The sequence below is a fragment of the Phalacrocorax carbo genome, chromosome 2 (assembly GCF_963921805.1).
Source record: "Phalacrocorax carbo chromosome 2, bPhaCar2.1, whole genome shotgun sequence".
NCBI classification, from domain to species: Eukaryota; Metazoa; Chordata; class Aves; order Suliformes; family Phalacrocoracidae; genus Phalacrocorax; species Phalacrocorax carbo.
This window is the reverse complement of record NC_087514.1, coordinates 94,202,817-94,219,817: the sequence shown is the minus strand read 5'-3', so window position 1 is coordinate 94,219,817 and position 17,001 is coordinate 94,202,817. Positions and strand designations below refer to the sequence as shown.

At 39.4% G+C, this 17,001-nt stretch overlaps 1 protein-coding gene across 5 annotated transcripts in view; it reads left to right on the top strand.

The window, feature by feature from the left end:
* The window catches only part of LYRM4 (LYR motif containing 4), a 94,871-nt gene that overhangs the window by 47,119 nt on the left and 30,751 nt on the right, over nt 1-17,001 (top strand). The window contains exon 3 of one of the 5 annotated variants that reach the window (XR_010371603.1): nt 876-990. The exons of 3 other annotated variants lie outside the window; for them this stretch is intronic. Coding sequence is in view for 1 of the 2 variants with exons in the window: in XM_064443546.1 (XP_064299616.1) it covers nt 5,954-6,019 (66 nt within the window). In the remaining variant the exon portion in view is untranslated. Of the gene's footprint in view, nt 1-875; nt 991-5,953; nt 6,088-17,001 lie in introns of those variants that run through there. One more of the 5 variants, XM_064443546.1, reaches the window with a different exon arrangement.

The window sequence follows — 17,001 nt, the reverse complement described above, 5'->3', positions numbered from 1 at the left end:
AGACTCGGGCACTAGGTATCAGTCTAGCGTGATTACTGAGTACAAGGAAAGTATGTTATACCTCTGCAGAAAATGGAACCTACTTTCTCCCACCAATTCATCTTTCACTGCGCTAAGAGGATGTTAGAGTGCTCACTGTTATTTTATATATGGGTATTTCAGTAAATCTCTTTGTATTGTGTGTATGTAAGGGGTAAGTGACTTTTATTTTTTAAACAAAATTTGATGTGTAAATTTTATTGATAGCACATTGCAATTCAGTCTTCTGGAATTTGGTAGGGTTTTTTTATTTTGTTTGCTTTTGTTAGGAGGGTGAGGGTTTTTTTTGTCCTGCCCTTCAGAAGTCATGTTTTCATTGATTTTGGTTATCATGCTGTGTCAAGACACCTGTAGGCCTGGTGCATTCTCTAAATCCAGGGGGGCTTTTATTCATACTATATGAGCCTGATTGAACTCTTAAATAGTGTTACAAAGCTGCAGTAAATTTTCTGAAGTTTTAGAAACAATTATTTTGGTTACTGACAGTAATCTTCTGTGTCTGGCTATGAAATTCCTCCAACTTTCTCTTACCCTTGTTCCTGCCCCTGAGCATGGCTTAAATAGATTTAGAAATTGGTGTATGTATTGGAGGTATTTTTATTTCTGAACAAAGAAATCATGTTTAGGAAGAATGTTTAGGAAAAATTAGTGGATGTCTTTTGAAGGAATATAGAAATGGTAGGTGGAGTGGCAGAAACACCAGTGAAGGAGTGGCAGAAAGTGGCAAAAACACCTGTTTCATTGGAAGGAAACCTTAAGTGATTGGCTTAACAGAAAAATTAATATAGTATGTTTTTTCCTTTAGAGAAGCAAAAACCCTTTGTAATTTTTTTTAGGGTACATGACACTCTTCGTTGTCAAAAGACTGACTCTTTGCTCTCCTATGACATCCCAATATTTAGTATACTAGTGAGGCTCTGAATTCTTGTAGACCAAATTATGGAAAGTCAGGTAAGTGGCATTTTTCTTTATTATACTGCACAGCTTAAGTTATACACAGCCATATACAGATACGTTGTAAACTTATGTAAGAGAAATGCGCAATATAATAATATTAAAAAGCCACTTACCCACCTTACTGTTTGTGCAGCCTATTCCATGGCCCAGTATTCGCTGTGTGGTGGTCATGAAGTCCCCTGTACAGTGCATACTGGGGCACGGAACTGGTCAAGAATTAGGTCTCTCTTTCTTTTGTGTATCTGATACACAAAAGGGCAGACACAAAGGGCAGCTGTTACTCAGATTGTGAGCAATGAGAACAAAGTGAGATCCAGTGGTTGTTCTCTTTGGTGGTATTTGAGCATTGCTGTTCAAATTTGTTTTTTCTTAAGGTTGAAGGCCAGGAAGGACAGTTGATAGAGGTTGGAAGTGGCCACAAACCTATCTTGAATTGCTAGTGCATATGCTGTTTTCTACTACTGTATTAACAATCATCAGCAGTGACTCGTTTAGTTTACAGAACTAAAAGCTACTCTTAACATCAGTGTATTAAGGACTTTAATTTTTGGTTTTGTCCTTTTCCTGCGCACTCAATTCTTTCACACAGGAACTGGTTACAAAGAAACTTGTTAACAACTACTACAACAAAAAAAGGATAACGTTGTGTAGATACGCAAAGAGCTAGGGAACTTGAGTAGGAGTAATGTTGCATATTTTTGTTATATAAACAATATATAAAAATTCCAAATGCCAGTATTGTTTCAAAAGCAAATACTGTGTATGTATATTATGTAAAGCAGAAAAACAGTGTTTAATTTGATCATGTAATATGCTTGTCAAACATGTAATTTCCTTTGTTCTGTCTTAAAAATAATCATATGACTGCTCTCTGGTACAGATTATTTTTGGTGTAGAAAATGACATTTAAGTAGTACTTAGCAGAGATTTCTGTCTGTGTCAACTTTCAGATTTTACGCGTATTTGTTTTAGTCTTATTTCTTAAGATCAAAATAATCAAGTTTTTTTTTTAAATCAAAAGGCTCTTTTTATTTATGGGTCTTTATTGTATTCCCTAGTGGATCTAGGAAGGATCTTGCTCTTACTTTGTGGGAAAAAAATACAGCTTTGGGAATATATAAACACTGGAAAGGGACCTGGAGGTCCTGGTGGACAGGAAGCTCAACATGAGCGAACAGTGTGCTGCTGCGGCCAAGGCGGCCAACAGGATGCTGGGTTACATCAAAAAGGGCATCACCAGCAGAGATAAAGAAGTCATCATCCCACTCTACTCAGCGCTTGTCAGGCCACACCTGGAGTACTGGGTACAGTTCTGGTCCCCGCTATACAAAAAGGATGTGGCCAGGCTGGCAGGGGTCCAGAGAAGGGCCACCAAGATGATCAATGGACTGGGAAGCTGCCATATGAGGATAGGCTGGGAGAGCTGGGTTTGTTCAGCCTTGAGAAAAGGAGGCTCAGAGGGGATCTCCTCACCATGTACCAGTACTTCAGGGGCAGCTACAAAGAAAATGGAGACTCCCTTTTTACACAGAGTCACATGGAGAGGACAAGGGGGAATGGACACAAGTTGCTCTTGGGGAGATTCCGACTGGACACCAGAGGGAAATTTTTCACAGTGAGGACAGTCAACCATTGGAATAATCTCCCCAGGGAAGTGGTTGACTCGGCCATGTTGGACACCTTTAAGAGTCGTCTGGACAGGGTGCTGGGCCATCTTGTTTAGACTGTGCTCTTCCTAGAGAGGTTGGACTAGATGATCCCTGAGGTCCCTTCCAATCTGTGATTCTGTGAATTTCAATCAACATAACGATTTTTTCTGAAAACTTTTGTAGAGTGAGAATGGGAATTTGACTAAAACAGTTTTAGCTGTTGTAGAATCCAGCACTTGCCATAAGAAATTAAATATAAAGTTGTGGGCATAAACCGGCAGTGGATCCATAATGTTACACCTGAAGCCAAAGTTGTAATTCATACGTGGTTTCCACAAAAGTCTGCTTATTTTTTGTTGGTGTTTTTTTTTGTTTTGGAGTTGTTTTTGTTTGGTTTTGGTTTGGGTTTTTTTTTTTTTCCAGTGCAAGTAGAAGTTAAGATTTGCTTTTGAACTTCAGTTTGTGGAAAGCTGTGCATGTTTCATCCGAGTTGCAGGGACGGCTTTGACAAGGCAAGAAAAGTGTTTTAATATCACCTTCAATGCCACCCTTGCCTGTCATAATGAGAAAGATGCCTGTTTAGTGACTGCTTTTTCCCAGCCCAAGCCAGCTGCCTCCAGCTAGACCTTTCTTTGGGAAGATCAATCACAAAATTGCATATATATCTCTTGAGAAATTCAGTGAGTGTGAGCAGTCGGCACAAACACCAGTGGAAATTCCCTATTTCAAATTTTTCACTGACTTTGAAAGATTTCCTAGTCGTCCTGGTAATATTTGACAACCATAAATAAGGAGCACTCTTTATAACTTAAATAAACAGAGAAGCATTTTTACTCATTATTAGGCATGAAAACAAATCTCTTCTCTCATATCTGGGATTGGTTCTTCAGATAAGGTTATAAGTGTGTTGTCCTGACAATGTAGGTAATTTATGATACAGCCAGCGGTGTAATTGTTCTGTGAATAAAGAAAGGCTTTTAGCTTCCAGGGATATAAAGTATTTTTCATGAATATTAAGTAAACTTTAATGATTGAAGAAAAGAGCAAAGTAGAGGACAGTCGTTTATATCCTGTCTAAACTGGCCTACAGCCACATTAACGTTTGTAACAGATTTAGAGCATAGCTAAAATAACAGTAAGGATTTCCTCCTCTTTTTCCATACCCTTTTCACCACTTTTTAAACATACATATAACTAAAAGGGTGAAGGCTATCTGCTTATTTACTATAATTTACAGGAGTCATTAAAGAAAAATGGAAAGTAACTAATCAGTGCTGTCTGAGAAGTAGTGATAGATTGCAGTTGAATGGTTTGAGGCTGTTAATTGCAACGAGATTATACTAGTTCAGATACCTCTGGTGTCAGGTGCTTGAAATATTAGTTATTTCAAAGACAAATTGGATTATAAATTATTAGTAAATCTGTACCAAGGTGATTAAACCCACTTGTAAACTGTCAAACATGGGTACTATTTCAAGTTGTGGTTAAGTCACTTGTATGCTGGAAAGGGAGTTAGGAATTAGTTAGGGGTTATATGGGACTCTCCGGAGTAACTGAGTTACTTCTGAGACTGGGCATTTCCTGTGCTTTCTACCCTGTCAGTGAATTTTTGTTCAGCTTTGACGTTTTCCTAGTCCACCACTAGACTTTTCATCTGACTCTCTAGAAGATGCTCTGGAGACAGAGGAAGCCACTTCTCTAAGGTGGGCTTACAAACTCACTTGACCACTTGGGGGAGATAAAAAACAGCAGATCTCTGCAGCCCTCACACAGGTCACAAATACAGTAATGGCATCCTCAAACTTCCACTCCTGAGGATCTACCATTGCTAGACAGCACTGTTCTCAGTAAAACAATTTTTTTTCCAGTAGGACAGATAAAATATGTTGCACAGCATGGGTCTTCTTGGTAATACCATCCCATGTAATTCTTCTTTTCATTAATCAAATGTTGTTTATTGAAGCAGATACAGAATTGCTTAATAGTTTGGTATTGGATTTATTGAATTTTAGGGAATGAGAAATTGAAACAGTAGAAGCTGAGGAATTGTTCAGTAGCTTAAAAGTCTTATTAACTTGTTTGTGTAGCTACTGAATTTTGCCATGTGTTCAGATTCTCACATGCACACTAAACACTAGGGGATTCCAACCCCTGCCCAAAAGAATTAAACAAAGCTCGAAGGCCTGACAATGTGTACATCCAAAGCAGTGAAGGGGGAAAAAAGCAAGAGGGCATCTTTTTCCATTTATTTTCTCACATCAGTGTTGTTTCACTCCAAGTTTGCAGCTCTCTCACTGATACAGTATCTGTGGTGTGTGGATGTTTGCAGGAGGGTGTTAGCAGAGTTACAGGCATTTGGGACAACTACGTTTTACTCTTCGGGTTTTTTACATAAAACGTTTGTTGTGGTCATGACAAAACTTGACATTCTAAACGTTTTCTTATATGTACTATTAAACATGCAATCATCCATGGGAAATATTCCCCAGCAATGTCCTGTTGGCCACTATAATAATAAACAGATGTAGTTTACACGAAGCAGAACTACTATGACGGGCATCACAGTTCCTCTCAAGTGCCCTGGGCTAGAGCTAGCATCTGGGGGTAGGGGGTCTCCTGTTTTCACTCTGCCTTCATTTTTCTCATGTGATCTTTCAGTCTCTGTTCCTTTTCTGCCATTTCTTCTAGTCAAGGAACAATTCTCTCTTCCTTGCCCGTGCTGTGCATCTGATGTTAGGTCTCTCTGCTCAGATGCCACTCCCTCACCAGAGGCACCTCCTGCAGGCTTATTCTCAAGACATGTTCATGCTGGTTACCAAGATGACAGGGTTGGTGTCTTCTTAAGTAACCTTGCATCCTCCTGTGCTGGAGTGAGTCTTGGTCTGCTGAGATGGATCCCAAGAATGGGTTTTTCCTTCCTGGTCTTGTGTTGAGACTTCATGGCCCTGCATATTGCCTTATGAGGCTCATAAGCCTTGAGGCAAATTGAGATCTTACCAAAGCTGAGTCAGTTTTAATAAGGAAATTCAAGGACCCAGAGGTCTTGTCACTCTTCCAGCTTGCTTCCAGCTTGATGAGCAGGACCACAAACGCTGCATGATCTTGTTCCTTTCTTCCACCTGTCAGCACTGTTCTCCCCCTTTGTTCCTGCCAGCTGGTGCTGAATAACTCTCATGCCCAGAGGAGATGGAGCTAGAGCACTTCGCACTTCTTTAAGTCAGTCCTGCTGAACTTACTATCGGTGCACAACATGTTGATCTGCCCTATTAGAGCTGCAGCAGTTTACTCCAGTTTTTTTCATTTCACAGATCACTTCTCTGTCAGCGCTCAAAATGCAGTCCTCTTCTGGCATTGCGACTTGTGGCCTACAGTGACTTCTTCCCTTCTTCCCTGGGGCCCAGCATAAGTCTTTCCTCTGCTGCTTGTAACAGGCAAGATCACCTGGCTGCTTGCTGGGAATATCCAAAGTATGCACAGGACATGTTCGTTCCTTGTCCAGAGGTCACAGGCATCAAACCTCTACAGCATCACAGAGCGGTCTGTGGGGGATGCCACGTTAAGCAAATTTGTCCTACAGATGCTGTTTGCCTGGACACTCCAAGATCCCCCTTCCTTGTAAGCTACTTCCTCAGGTGACCCACTGCAAATGCATGTAGGGCAAGTTATTGAAAAGAAAAAGATTGCTTATCAGTCTTTGGTGTTTGTAGAGATGTGACATCCATAAAAAAAAAAAATCTAATAGCCCACCCTCATTCCTCTGTTCATTAGAGAACCTGTAGAATATTGTTTCAGTCATATCATGACACTAGTCATCTCTTCAAAGGACTAAACTTTTTAGTTATTTCAGGTAGTTCTCTCAACTAAGAAAATAAATGTTAGCTCTATGAAGTCTTGTGTTATTTATACATGCTTTTAAAAACAAAAATTATTTGTAAGTAGATGCAACTGAAATAATTTTACATCTCTAAATCCAAAAATCTGAGTATCACACATTTCACACTGTGTGAATATTATTTTCAGACATTTTGTGAGGTGACTTGTTTCACAATATGACTGTAATGGAATTAATAAAATACTGTGTCCATATGATTTGTTACGAGGATGGGTTTTGATTTGGTTTTAAACTTTATAAATAGCTATATAAGTGCACTTGTCGGGTATTTTTACATTTTTAAAAATACTCCATTACCCCCAAACTCAGGTTGAAAGAGTAAAAACTTTACATCCTCAGTACAGACATAGCATCCTTAGCCTTGTTTTGGCTTCTAATTCCTTGCATCGTTTTGCTTATTTAGATCTTCGGTTTTCCACTCAAATATTTTCTGGCTTTTAACGTTGTCTGAGAGTCAAACATAAAATACCATACTGACGCCAACAGGTATTAGAGCTGGTAAGGTAACCCTTTATCCTTCAGTGTTGTTCTGTTCGAAGTTTCTAGCAAGCATTTAGCATCTGTGCTGTGCAGGAGTTTAGCTGCCTTATACTGTGTAGGGGAGATAATCCATTCAGCAGAAATAGTTATAGAGTATTAAATATAGACTATTAAATATAGAATATTTGATTTCCTGAATCCCCTGTAGCTCTAGATACCTGTAGCAGAGCAGAACGTGGCTGCTTTTGATGTGAAGGAAGAAAGGACAAAATAACATACTCTATATTCAATACTAGTTATACTCCCAGGCCTGCCTTCAGAGGGTGCGGCATGTGGCTGTTGCCCCTCTCTTTTGCCTCTTTTGAGGGACTTCAGGCATTTTCTGTCACTTCTACTTGCTCCATCACAGAAACCTCTGATTGCATCCTCACTCCAGTATCTTTTAAGCTGGTGCGGAAGCATCAATCATTATTCATACCTTTACAGTCTGGTATTTAGGTGGAAGAGCGATGTCCCTGGAAGTTGCCGCATTTTGCTGGTGCTCATCTCAGGAAGGAGTGTCAGAATTTCAGCGCTTCCTTTTTAATCTTGGTCACATCTTAATTAATGCTGTACAAAAATTTCTCTCATTATGCTCACTTATAAAATATGTAGTATAGATGACATTTCAGTTAGGGAAGGACATGGTGGAATGTTATGGTTGATTCAAGTGAGTAATAACATTACATATGATTTGAATGTCTTTTCTTGTGGGTGAGGGAAAGCTTTTGGCTTTTTAATGTCATGTTCTTTTAAATATATATATATATAGAGAGAGAGAGAGAGAGAAAAAAAAAAGTTAATTCCCAAACCCATAACAAGAATTGTAACAGAGGTTTGCTGCTACCCTGCTGTATGTCTTGCATGGCCACCTACCCCTGTTTGAAGTGGGTGTAACAGGCTGTCTCACTGTAGGTGAAGAGTTCTGAATCAGGAGCATTTCTGCAGGCACTTTGTACTTGCTTAAGACTCAGTTATGTACAGTGTGGCTGTAAATATAGCCAGGCAGGGAAGGGTGAAGCTGTCTGGGAATTTTAGTCTAACATAAAGCTTCTTTCCCCATAGCACACCATTTTGTCACTTACAAAGCAGTTAAAGGCTAACCTGGGAATGAAAAGTCATATTCCAGAATAAATACAGAGAGGGGAAAGTGAAGAAGAATGTATGTCATTCTTACCATGTGAGGAAAGTAATCACAACCATGCTTTTATTTTCTAAAAATGGGTTTGAAGGGTGCCTCCCTTGCATTAGGCAATTCCCTGAATGATCACTTTGAGTCTATTTTTGCGCTTCTCCAAAGAAGCAAGATATTGTTCCTTGTATATGTAGAAAGCATAACTGTTTCTTCCAGTACACAAGAAAGTTAGCTAGTTCTGCACACTTCTTCAGAAAGCTTTGATGTAGAATAAGGAAGATAGCACAGGTTATATATAGTTCTTTCAGTGAATTCTGGCAAATGCCTACTGACCTTGAGATGATGTGTGAATAAGATAAATTTGTTGTATTTATTATCTCCAGTGGAATGACTGTTACCTAGGTTATGTCCACGCAGGCAGGTATTCCTAATGATGTGCAAGGCTGTTGCATCACCTTTTGGGTGGCAGAGGCTTTGAAGAATGGGGAGAGCTGTGTGTTCCTTCACCAACCTCTTGTTCACTGCTGCTTTCTGGCATCTGGCAACACTGAGCTGTTAGCTGATGATCACCCAAGTTTTTAATAGGTGTGCAAGCCATCTATAATTATTACACTGCAGGTACTGATGCTGCTTTATCTGCTGCCACCACCACATATAACCCCAGTGACCCTTGTGGAAGTAGGGTTACCATCTCCACATAAATATTTGTATCTTTTGCAGTTGGTTATTGTGTGTGTGTGCATTTGTTTTTGTAGTACTGCAAGAACATTTGTGTTTCACTTCACAGATTGCTAGGCCTATGTCTACTGTGTTTAGATTTCAGTTTTGCTTAGAGAATCTTCTGCATCCTCTACATGTAGTAACAGTACAGCAACAGGCTTTCTGCTTTATAGAGCATGTCTGGAAGCAAACAGCAGTTTTCAGTAAAGCCTCCCAGTCTACCCCACTCTATTTTTTATTATGAACAAATCTGAATGCATCATAGCCCAATGAATACATACATGCTGTTTTAAGTCAGTTTTACCTTCTGCAATAGAGTTGTATTAACCCTTAATAATATCTGAGAAAATGCTTGCTGATGGAGCTGTAATGTCACTCTTGGCAATCAATGCTAAAAGGGTTCTGCAGGCTGAAACAAAATATACTTCAAACTTGAATGGGGACAAGTTCTGAGATCTGGTGTGGCATTAGAAGATGGCTGCAGCAAAACCTGTGATTATTTTTGATTGTAAATTAATGGAGAATTCTTCACAGTAATGGTCATCACATTGGCATAGCGGTGCTGCTGTGGCAGTGAACTGTGGTTTTTAAGAACAGTAATGTTACATCAAGAGGATCATTACAGCTGAGCAATTCAACCAAAATGCCCTGAACAAATGAAACCGCTTGTTTAACAGCACTCTGTCAATCAGTGCTGTATAACTACTTCATGCTTTCAGTCTGGAAAGGCATCCCTGAGGACCACAGAATTAGGCAGAGAAGCAGCACAAGAGAAAGACTCAGTCTAATAGTTACTGGACAATGTGGGTAATGTAAAACCCAACCTGATGCAGTTGTTTTGTTTTCTGCATGACAAAATGTTTTAACATTGCTGTTACATAAAGTGAGAAACCAGTAAATTTTCATTTCATGGGATTATACCCATGCTAATAGGGACAGTATTCAGTAATTATCTGTACTTTTTTTTTTTAATTTTGTTAAAGACATGCCAGTGTATAAAGCGGTTTTTCTTTTCTAAGATGCTTTGTTTGCCACTGAAACGAAGTTCACGCAAAGAACAATTGATTTAAAAGAACTTGACTTACTCTTCATTATCTTTGCTATGAGATTACATTCATATTACAAAAAATATTAGACTGAAAGAATTAAAAAAATGTACCACCTGTAACTTTGGTGCTAGACTTCACTCATGATGGTGAAGTAATTAAGTTACTACAAGATGACTTAATAAAGTATAAGTTTATAGTTGCCCTCTGATCTGTATTCACTTGCTGTATTTTTGTAGGTGTCTTCTGGCATTTTTTAAACAAAGCAACAGAAAAAGGCTGGGCAGGATACCTTCTTTTCCAAATACATAGGTAAACAACAGGAATAGCTAATATACCTGTTGCAGTGGATTTAGTTTTCTTTAATCCCCTGAAAGTATATTGCTAAAGCCTGCCATTTGTGGCTGAGTCTCCTTTGGTCCTTTGTTGTTGAAAGTTTACATCAGCGTCCACAGGTCTGTGGGATCGTTCATGGTTGAAACTTGGGGAAAAACTATGTGTTCAAGCTACTGTTAGAGCTGAGGGTAGCCCAGTCAGCACCTTCATACCGGGTTGTAAGATGGTGAATTGAACATACAGAAGGAGGAAATGGGAGGAATCTGCAAAGTCTTCCTTATGCAAATACTTGGATATTACCATGTTTCTGGAATTTTCTCCTGCAAACCGCGTTGAAGGAGTTGGGGAGGGGAAGTAGCTGGCATGTACAGTTACCAGGCAGTCTGAATAGCAGACATCTGTATTCATACCTTATTTTGCAGGCAGAGCTTCCCTGAATGTTAGTAGGGAACAAGAGGTCTTGTACAAAGACAGAACATGGCAGAAAATTCTGGGGAGAATGCAGAACAATTATGGAGAAATATTCTAATGCGTTTAATTCTTGCTGTAATTAAGTGGTCTTTCAGACCAATGATTAATGTGGAATCCAGAGGTTCACTGTGGGAATTTTCTTTCACGTTTATGCAGAAGTGATTGATCGAAACAAAATTATATGACAGAAGATCTCAAAATGCAAAATGTGCTGTAAGCCCCGTTTAATTCAAGAGATAAATGTCAAGTCATCTTTTGTGTGTTTGGTTTTTAATTTTTAACATTGTTTTAACGTATTGGCATTATGTATTTTATTCTGTGGGGAAAAAAGAAAAGAGGGGCTTTCTGGGCTTGTGAATTTTATACTGGCAAAATCAGAAATCTCTCCTGAATCTGTCTTTCCATAACAGTAGAATAGCAGTCTCTCTGATCTCTTGGTGCTTCTATGTTGGTTTTTTTTTTTTAAGTCTTTACTGAGCTAGCGTTTGAGGCAATACAGAATTTAGAAATGCAGCCCATCAGCAGTTTGCCAGATTCTAGTTTCTACATGCAGAATATTAAGGAAATATGAATGAAGTTTAATAAAATACATTGAGGCATTATGCAACTGCTGCAAAAATATTGCAAGTGTTTTGTAGAAAATTAAAGGCTACCATCCTATTAACATGAAATAAAATTTGTCTTAAAAGTCATAAACAAAATGTAATTATGAATGCCAATATATGGAATTAAAGGAAGGAAGTAGTAGGATGCAGTTTTTCAGTGGTTTTGCCATACAAAAAGTACAAAGGGAAAGGCATCATTACAAGATGCAAGGCAGAGTCTCCTCTAGCGGCCCTTTGTTCTTCAACATCTCTCCAAGGCTCTTATGTGTTCTGCTGAGACAGGCTGGTGTGTGCCTGATTCACGGAGGAAGTTCATTTTGGAAACAAGATGTTAAAAGGAAATAGTTCATAGCTGCTGCTTTTGGAGAGGCGGAAGCCCTGCTAATAGGAGAAATGATGAAAGGAAGAGAAGACCTAAGGACACAAGGGTTAAGGATGAATTAACGGATAGAATGAAGCAGGGTGGGAAAGAAAAAATAAGTATTAGTTGTTACTGCATTATTCTACAACTACTTAAGATTTTCAACTCCATGGTATTATTTATGAGGGTTTGACCACCACTGCATATAAACAAAAAACAGAGATGCAGTATTGCCCAATTAGTGTCTGCTTAAGAAATAACCTACTTTTTAATTATGTCTTTCTCCTAGCTTGCTGTCCTGAATCTGTCAGCTTTTACCACCTCCTTTGTAAGTTATATGCCCCAATGTCAAGCAAAAAATTTTAACCTTTTTTATAGTTGATGATTTGATACAGATACAGAATCATACCAGTGTTACAGAGACATTTTTCATCCTGTGGTAGTTGCACCTTTTCTGCCCATCCTACTGTTGTGTAAGACGTCTTAAATCAGAGCAGGTTCTTTAAGAAACACTTTTGTGTTTCTCCTTGAAGATGTTTATTAATGTGGCACGTAAGTAAAATGAAAAAGTAAGACCCCACCAGGGTTTTCCTGTGCTTTCCCTTCGTGTAATTAAAGTCTCGTGTTGATTTCACAGTTCAGCATATTGGTGTTGGTCAATGACACTAACTCTGTTAGAAACCAAGGGAAATTGGAGTCTTTTTTTTCTTCTTCTTTAAATTAAATTGTTGGGCTGAAGTGTCCAATTAGCACTGGTCCAATTACAGGATACCCTGGTGAAGGAAAGCAGGAAGCAATACATCTTGCTTCCTAAGTAGAAACTTCATTTTATTTTTAATCAGTGCTATTAAGGAAGACTTCCTTGGAAGTAGGCTTCACTGAGGGTTTGTTCATTATCAGCTCAAGATGAAGCCAAAGGGAACCTTTCTTATTTTATACCAGAATTGATTTTTAAAAAAATAAATAACAAGTGCACGCACAGGGGGTTGGTGCATGTACTTAAAAGCGGAGTTGCCATTGGTAACACAGCTGATTTCCTTTGTTGGAAAAGTCATTGTTCATTACTTACCTGAAGTGAGAGGTTGATGGCCTGTAGCGATCTGAAGAAACCCCTACAAAAATGCACAGCAAGGATCTAATGTTGTTATACAATAGTGCTTTCTACATACTTTTCTTCAGGTAAGACAGACATAGAAGAGAGCTGTTGCTGTTCTAATAAATATATTGGATGTAAAGTAGTACCCGGCATCCCGGAAAATGAAAAGGCTCCTGCTACTGTCAAACAGACAGCTGTCACCAAGGGCACAAATTTTGCTTCCTTTACTGATGTTTGCAAAACATGCTGGCTATACTTTGTATAGAACTGCTGCACTGTTTTTTTCCTTAAAAAGCATCATTGTCGTAGTAGAAGTAACTTATTTTGTAGTGTGGCTGTAGCTTTAATTGCTTTCTCGATAGCTTAAAACTGTTATTTTTGGCACATTTTTTTTCTTGCAGTTTGAACACAATTAAAAATGAGGCCTTGTGTAGTATGTTTGAGATATTTTGAAGAATTTGGTTGGCTCTCAAGCAGAAACTTGAACACTTCAGAGAGATCAATTAGCCACCTCACTGAGACATGCCTGTGATGTAGGATTAAGACAAGTCACTCAGCAGCTCAGGGAAGAAAATGCAGGATATGTTTCAAAGCAAAGAAGAATTTCGTGGGGATAGACTGCAACCATCAGTCTGTCTGTAGTTGAAGAGACGATCTAAGTTGGCACTGCCTCTGGGAGCGACAGACCTGCCTGGTCCCTTGTGTGGGTGTAAGTGGTTGGTGTGGTACATGGGAAGGCGGATCAGGCTGGCTAGGAAGCAGATTTTTCCAGGCAGGTGCCAGAGTGGTGTTGGTGGTTAGCCTGGCCACTTTCCCAGTCTCTTCACCAAACAGATGTAGAGGTGTTGGTGTCAGCAGGAGCAGAGTGGGAAGGAGAAAATGCAGGAAAGAGCATAACTGATTTTTTTGACTGACAGTGATAGCCAGTAACAGAATAAAACATGTGCCAAATGACAGCCACTGATTTTGAAAAGCTGTGGAATAACATCTCTCATCTTGTGAAAGATGCAACTGGAGTGTAATCAAAGGTATACAAAGAGCAACTTTCAGCAGTAGTACTGGTATAAGCACTTCCACCTTAGAGAAACAGGAGGTTGGTTTCCAAGCAGATGCATCTAGGCAGCCCCCAGACAGGAGGATCAACCGCTCACAAGCGGCTCATGGCAGACAGTCAAGTGGCAGAGGGGGGGCCCATGGTACACTGCTACGGAGAGAAACGTCAAGCAAACAAGGCGAGTGGGGACAGCTTCAGGGCCATCGCTTCTCAGGGTGTAAAGATAACAAGAGGCAAGTGGTCCCCAGTGCTTCTGAGTAATAATTCTGCCAGGACTAACTTGAAATAAGTGATGCCACATATTAAATCATTAGAAACCTTTCTTGCAGCACTCAGATTTTCCTCTCATGCTGACCATTCTCAGCTGGGCCATAGCTTGAGAGGAGATAACATTGCATATTAAATATGTATCAGCGGCTTCAATTTATTTAGTGCCAGAAGCTACCAAAATGTCTTTCTTAATGATATTGGCATACTTATTGGAATACTGTGTGAAATTTCTTTTTAATGTACCCCACAAGCTGACAGCTGAATGTTACTGTAGATCACGGTCTTCTGAACCTAAAAATATTGCTTTAGTCTAACTTTTCCACACTGAGTAAAAACTGCTAGAAGGCATAGATCTTTACTTTGATTTACTTGAGTGATATTTGATGAACTTGAAAATTTTGACCATGTCACTTAACAGAGATGTATATTTTTCTGCCGTAATGGAAAACTTTTGAACCCAGTTGTCTTCCTTCTTTTTTGCACTTGCCTTCCTCCCTTATGTTTTCCCTTCCTGAGCATCCTCATTTCACTTGCTATAAATTATTCCTTTCTTCATGTTTGGTAGTTTTAGCTTAATTAGTTACAGAAGGCACTCTACAAATATTTAAACTTTGCTGCTGCACTGAATGAGAAATGGGGCTGGGAAGAGCTTTGAGAGTATAGACCAAAGAAGAGCAGCTGAGCTAGGTTTAGTGAAGCAGATCCTTCTGGTGAAAGTTGCTGCTCCCTCAGCTGAGGTGCAGTAAACAGCTGCGGGTACATCACTAGCCTGCTGCGGTGCAAATAAAAACTACTGGTCCCTAAGTAAGCTTACTTCATTTTGCATCATGGTAGACAAGGAGCGGAGGTGCAGTCGGATGCTGTACCTCAGCTGAAAGGTTAGAATTTCGTATGCTGTTCTGATATAGTTGTCAGGCCACGTGTTGTGCTAGAACTCCTCCTTGGGAATGGGCGTGTGAAAAACAGCTTGTAAATTAGCTTTGGGAAAGTCCTCAATGGCAAAGCTTGTGTGGTGAAACAGATTGCCTTAAGGCAGGAGAAATAAAAAAAAAAAGAGTATACATCTTATCCAGGGAACTGTGAGGAAAACTGCAGGCTTGGTCAGCACCATTGCAGCTCACAAATAGATCTCTACCAAAGCAATGAAATATGCCATTTGTGTGGGACAGTTGCATTGTACAGAATTGCCCTTCAGCTGTATGTATTAGTTCTGGTTTTAGTTGCCATTCTTTAAAGGAACAGCATAAAAGGGAAGAGCAAATCACTTTATTTTCCACATGTATCTTAAAATCTTTTCCTTCTAAGTAATCGTTTTCTACTGCAGTGAATAATTTGTCAATCCCATTGCTGCTACCTGTGAGTTAGCCTTCTTTTGACTTGTCAGTTTGCAGCAGCCTTTCTCTAATTATGTATGCAAATACATTTGGGTGCACTACATCAGATAGTACTGCTTATCTGCATAATGATGTTTGCTTTCTAATTTTTCCCTTATTTAGTTTACACGCTATTAATTTTGCTCAACTGGTGAGGAATGCAGGGAAGGGAGGGAAAATAAGAATATATCACTAAGTAGAACAAGAGTTGACAGCAGGTTACATATTAAAAAAAAAAGAATAATTTTCAACCACGAGGACCTGTTCCAAAGAGTAACCTCTACGAGGCTTTGTGAATCTTTCTGAAAGTGTTGCCGATCAAACTGTTCCTTTCACTCTGAACTTGCAGGTTGTATTTTCTGCTAGTAATTAGAATAGTCTCTATTGTGAACAGATTAAATATTGTAAATATTATAAATGTAACTTTCCAGTCTGTTTTGAAAGGTTTTGTGGCATTTTATGTCTGTGCTTCAGGCCATAGTTTAGCTAACATGTTTTCAGTGTCAAAATAATCAGCTCCTCACCTTTTTTGTGATAGTGTCTCAATTTGTGAAGCCAAAACAGTGATCTAGATCGACAAAGCTGATCCAGCTGCAAAGTAACTTGTTCTATTGTTGTGGAAGAGGATAGGTGTCATTCACTCACAAGTTTATTTTTTTTAGTGTTAGTTAGAAAGTTAGCTTGATCACCTCATGGCCATGAAAGTATTTATCGATATAGTTAAGGAATAATGGGTGGTGACAGGAGGACCTGCTGAAGTTGGTACAGGCAGCACAACCACCAAATAGGTGTGGGCTTGAACATCACTATCCCCAGAAGAAACTGTCTGGGGAGCTGAAAAAATTGAGACAATGTCTGCATTAATGCATAGAGCAGATCTGTAGAAACATATCAGTAACACAAAATACTTTGTGTCAAAAACCTGATGTCTGCTTTGGGGTTTGTCTTTTACTGTGGACTAGCTCTTGTCTAGTCCCAATGGCTTAATGCTCAGTTGCTACTGGAGCGTACTCAAGTGTGATTCGGGAGAAAATCTCCCAGGCAGTTCATTCAGAGCAGAAGCCAGCCCATGTACTCTGAGATGCTGGGCCATGACATGGAACAAAGCATGGAGGATGAAGAAATTCACTTTACAAGTGCACCCCGTGTACAAAGTAAAACCTCAGTGTAGATGCCAAAAGACTTACTTGTCCACAGTGACGAGAGCATGTGGTCGAACAAGGAATTAGCGATGGCCGCCTGAGTCCTATCATCATGTTATAACTTCCAGGCAAGCTTCCTTCTGAATTCCCTTTATTACTGAGAGGGGCCTTAAAGTAGAATAAGAGGATGACTTAATAATTAGCAGGCTCTAGCTATATACACAACTGAATGGTGCTTCTGCCAGCGTGAGGGTTCAGCAGTAGTACCTGTGACACCAGCGATGTGTGCAATTAGTGTATTGATACTAAGAAGCATGTGATGGCGTAAAGCACAGG